This window comes from Bactrocera latifrons, unplaced genomic scaffold (genome assembly GCF_001853355.1).
Source record: "Bactrocera latifrons isolate USDA-ARS-PBARC rearing strain unplaced genomic scaffold, ASM185335v1 scaffold_1000, whole genome shotgun sequence".
Taxonomy (NCBI): Eukaryota; Metazoa; Arthropoda; class Insecta; order Diptera; family Tephritidae; genus Bactrocera; species Bactrocera latifrons.
In genome coordinates, this window is record NW_017534410.1 from 27191 (window position 1) to 32785 (window position 5595).

At 34.6% G+C, this 5595-nt stretch overlaps 1 protein-coding gene across 1 annotated transcript; it reads left to right on the top strand.

The window, feature by feature from the left end:
• Positions 1-595: 595 nt before the first annotated feature.
• LOC108967540 lies at positions 596-4629 on the top strand (the record flags this gene model as incomplete). Its single annotated transcript, XM_018931031.1, has 2 exons — positions 596-880; positions 4238-4629. Coding segments are annotated over 2 exons (489 nt in total), but the record flags the coding sequence as incomplete, so codon positions are not given.
• Between the last annotated feature and the right edge of the window lie 966 nt (positions 4630-5595).

Sequence of the window (5595 nt, forward strand, 5' to 3'; positions counted from 1 at the left end):
ATTCTTATTTACAAATATTTATTCCAACATTATTTTAACATTTAGATACTCTTATAAATTTATTTTCACATTTTGCTATTTTTCTTTCAATTTGTAATTTTCCGTGTTTGTAGACTAACGGAATAAATTGTATAATTTACATTTATTATTAATGAAAGGGTATTTATATCTTGTGATTATCGCATTCCTGTACATACAAACGTGGATATCCGAATATTGTAATATATTTATTTCCATATCTAGCAAAATTAATTATATTTCTAATTGTTTTCGATTAAGTAATTTAAGCCTGTTTTTATTTCTATCAAATCGACATGGTCTGGTATCCCTGTGACGAATTTTATAATTGAGCCTAATGGAGGCTGCTATATATATTTCTGGCCTAGGCACCCCTAAGTGTTGCCAGGTGCAATCTGCCATTTCCATTGGAAAGTTTGAAATTTTTTTAGCATAACATCACTCAGAACGTTTTGTCATTTAATCGTGAATTGTTTTATTTACAGGGAATTAAAAAATTCATCTCGGCCAAAAAATGGAATTAACTCGTGAACATTGTCGTGCGATCATTTTTCACAACTTTCGACGTGGATTATCACGACAAGAGTGCATCGATGAACTGAGATCTTTATATGGCTATGAAGCACCATCTTATAGCACTGTGAAAAACTGGTACAAGTACAACGAATTCGATCGTGGCCGACGCTCTCTCAAAGACGAATTCTGTCGTTCAAAAACAGCCGTTGTGCCAGAAATCATCGATACCGTACGTGAACTGATAACACAAGACCATCATGTAACATACCTTCAGATAGAGGCATGCCTATGCATTTCTCCGACCAGAATATATTCGATATTGCAAGAACACCTGGCCGTAAAAAAGGTTTGTTCTCGTTGGATCGCGCACAATTTGACAATCGCTCAAAAAAATGCTCGTGTGGATTGATGTAAAGAAATGCTGAAAAAATACGATCGCGGTGCTTCAAAAGACGTTTATAAGATCTAAAGTATTAAAACAAAGTTTATACATTTATAAATAATAGCATTCCACTCTGATTTTTAGTTATTTTAAGAAAATTGCATATATATTGAAGACAACTTTTATAATTACTACAGTATATCGAGATTGTCAACCCTGCGTTGTGAGAGAACAATCAGTTGACACGTTTCTATGGCTAAAACTTATGTGTGGAATACAATGCTCGCGACAGACTGCAAACGACATATGTCAAATATTAAAATACACACGTTCCTATGGACGGACTTCTTGCATGCTGTAGTTGAATGGATCGTCTATACTACTAGTTCTAATTGTTCGTCTATGTTTATAACATCTATCAATAGACTTAGTGATATTACAAATATTCTTTGGAAAAATTGTTTTCATTGATATGCCTGCATTTGATGCATCATAAATAGGTACAATTAAAGTTTTAAATGAATTCAATGGTTGTTCTACAAGTGAACTTTCTGCCGAATGTTAAGAACAATCAGTAGTCGCATTTATTTTTTGTCTCGGTTAAGCGTCTGCTACAACATTTTGGTGTCCTGATTTATAGACAAGTTTTGCTCCATATTAGTCAATTAAATTTTTCCACTATTCCGATTCTAGTCTGATATTAAATATATAAGGGACTGATGATCTGTGTGTAACTTTTTAAGTGACCAAACAATGGCTAATAGTTCTTTTTCATTTGTGCTATAATTCCGTTCAGTATCATTTAATGTTCTTGAAATAAGGAAATTGGTTGTTTATTTTGGGTTGGACTACCCAATTAGCAAAGTTATTTACATCAGTAGTTAAATCAAAAGGTTTCGAGAAATGTGGTTGAAAGAGTTCTGTTTGTTCCCGAAGTGCTATTTTTATTTTTTGAAGTGCATCCAGTGCTGCCTCGTCTAATAATATGTATACTTTGGCGTTCTGATATTTTCTTATCATTTCTTGATCTCCTCTTATACGAATAGTTAAGGGTTTAGTGACAGACGCAAAATTCCTAATAAAATTTCTATAATAACTAGCTAATTCTAAAAATGACCTTAGTTCTTTAAGAGTTTTTGGAAATGGGAATCGTGATTCTAAATCTATAGTTTAAAATACTTTGCTCTTCATAAATTTTGGATAGTCATATGTATTTACATCAGTATTGGATATCTATGTTTAATTGTCTGAGCATTAATTTTTTGGAAATCAACTACCATTTTCCTTTTTGGCTTACCTTGTTCGCCAATGGCTTTTTTTTGGAAAAGTCCATGTGGGTAAATTATATGGCATTTTACTTGGTTTAATAATTCCATTTTTTAATAACTCGCTAATTTCTTGATTCACAAAGTCGTTATCCGCAATGTGATATGGATATTGTTTTGTCCATATTGGATCCTCTGTCTGGGTCCTAATTGTCGCCTGAATAGTTGTAGTTAAAGGAAGAGTTATTTCAACGCTTTTTAGCATTAGTTTTCTTCGTGTTGAGACTTATTGATAGAAAAGTAAATTTTTTGCTCTACGTTATCGATCACTTCCTTCTGGTACTTTAAACTGTAGTAAAATAAATCACTTCTGCTTTAAGAGTTCTAAGCCCCTGTTCTCCTAATATCATACCGAGTTCATTTAGCTTTTCTATTTCATAGCATACTAAATCATGGATATGATCTCCTAATTACTTTTTTTTTTAATTAATGACTGAAAAACCATGTAAAATTTTTGTTTTAAAAGGAATATTTTGTATTGACTTATCGATTTCACATTTGTTGCTAAATAATCATTAGTTGATCTTATGTCCTCTAAAATTGTAACGGGAGTGCCGGTTAATCCACGTTTTGTTTTGATACAAGGCAACCCGTTTACTCGCCTAAAAGAGTACTCCGTGTCTCAATATGTCCATCGTAGTCTGCTTGTGCGATTTGATGGATGCGTTGCATTTTTGGTTGATTGAAGTTTTGCGACGAGACGATCCTATCCCTTTTCAATGGTTTGGTTGGTGAGGCGGACTCCTTTGTTGGTTGAAGTAATGTGTTTGTCTCTGGTACAGCTGCGAATTGTCCACTTCCATTGGTTCTGGGGCAAGTTGTTGTTGCGGTTGATTATAATTTCTAGGCTGATAACGTTTTGTATGTTTTGATGATGTTGTCTGTCCTTTCTATGTGAATGAAATTGAGCTTCGTTGAAGCGATTATTATATTTCCTTTTATCATCAGGTTGCTGGAATCTTTGTTGCTCATTCCCCCTTGGGAGGTTAGAATGTACCTCGAATTGGCGATTCACATTGTCGTGTCAAATAGTACTAGCTGTTTCCAAAGCTTTACGGTTATGACTATACAATGTCCCATTTCTTTATTTGTTATTTAACCCTATGATGAAGTTCCTTACTGCATCCTGATTCGCATAGTCTTTTGAGTTTCGGACATCTCAATTTTTTATATTGCCAAATTAAGCGCTTTGCTCACTTCACTGTGGACTTTAGCTAAATTTTCCTTTTTTGTACGATCTTTTTTCCTTTTTCTCTAAAATGACCTCTCGTCCGCAAACGTGTAATCCCATCTATTTATTATGGAATAAAAATTCATCTTCGTGTGGTGGTTTGTAAGAATATCTGCTGCTCCTGTTATTTTTGTGCGTACTAGGCCAAGTGCACTGTAGTATCTAGGGTGTTGGTGAATTGTTTTATAAAATCCATAAGGATTTGTTGATATATTTGGATTCGTGAGTATGATAAGGAATATTATCTTCCTTAACTCACTTATCGAGAACAAAGCAGGACTGTGTTCCGTCCGTAGGTCCATTTTGTTAATTTTTCATAGCATGGTGTCCTCATGTGGGTTATAGTAGTGGTGTGGTGGTATTGGTGGGCGCGTGATGTGGAAGGTAAGTGTGTATGAAGATGTGGGGTGTGATGAAGAGGTGATGTGTGTGATAAGTTTGGTCTGGCAGTGTTGTACTGTGAGGGGGGTCAGATACTCCTTGTTGAGTTGATTCCCATTGAGATTTAAGGTTGCTCAATATAAGACTAAAAATAAAATATAACTAAAAGAATTTTGATAAAAGTATGGGAAGAAATTTCAGAGGATGTTATGAAAGTCTTATCAAATTAATTCCCACTTGCAATGATGTAACACTGCAACAGTTATATTCCGATCTCATTTCTTTTAATTTTAAAATAAGTTTTAATAAAAGGACGTATAGTTAATATGAGTTAAATTGACATACATCTTTAATCATAGTGCTTAAATATATATTTTTTTCCAGACTCAACAAGCACTTCGTACCATAGGTGACGTCTCTAGTACAGATGTTTCTGATGATGAACATTTTGACCTTACTTTATCTCAGGAAGGACGAAATTCTATAAGGGACACAAATGTACTACAATTGTCAACAGCTGTTTCGTCCCAATCGTCATTGATTGGTACGATGCAAGCGACTACTGAATATAATAGCCGCCTACCTTAGAAATAACTAAAGTATGGAGAGTAGATTAAGAATACAATAAGATTATGCCAATGTACGACACAAATATTAATTATCATGTAAATGACAGTTTCTAAATCGCATACCTTATTAATATTAGAATTTAAATTTTTGAGTGTATATTCGACTTAGATTAAATAAAATAATAGCAATAAGACAAATACAATTAATATTTATGTACATCCAAAGAGCATTTTATGCAAAAAGATTTAAACACTTTGCATGTGCTATTTGAAGTGGAAAATAGTCTTGTTTTTTACTGGCGTAGACACCGCTTACGTGGTTAACAACAGCGCGCCAGTTGTTTCTTTCTTTCGCAATGTGGTCAGCCTCTTCCTCTGCTTCCCCCGGCGGGTACTGCGTCGAATACTTTTGKAGCTGGAAGGTTTTCGTCGGTTCGGATGACATGACCTAGCAAGTGTAGCCGCCGTCTCTTAATTCGCTGAATTATGTCAATGTCGTCGTTAATTCTTCTTTCAAGATGGACTAAATTATCTACGACTTCGCAGTTATGACATTCAACAGTGACGTGAGAGCCTAGTCGCGAGTACGACTGTTTGTTTGATGAGAGGAGATATTTCGTCTTGCCCTCGTTCACCAGACTAATTTGCTTCGATTTGAAATAGGCGACGATGAGGTGTGTGTCGATCCTCTTTTCACGGATTTTCTTTTTCCAAGTTTTAGGACTTGGTGAGTATCTGGTCAGTCAGAGCTAAAGCCAAACTGTTAGCCAATGGTCTATTTTTCGACCAGCAATTTTGAAAAGTCGCCGAGTCGAAAATTATCGAGATATATCTTGAAGGCAATAATCGTATGTCATCTTGCATCTTTCTGATCTTGACAAAAAATTTCTTTTACTAATTAATATTTTTTTTTAATTGCATCGGATTTTCGGAAGACCCATTCTTTCCGACTTTTTTTTAATCAATGTGAAACAATGGGTATATAATGGGATAAAAATTTAATTAGTAAAAGAAAATTTCTCATCATCTAAGAAGAAAGAACGCTGGTTAGACTACACATTTGATCGAAACAATAATGTGCTGATAGCCCGATGGAACGACAATTCTGTTGTGACTATTGCATCGAATCATGAGGCAATTGAACCACTGCATCGTGTGAAGCGATGGAAAGGC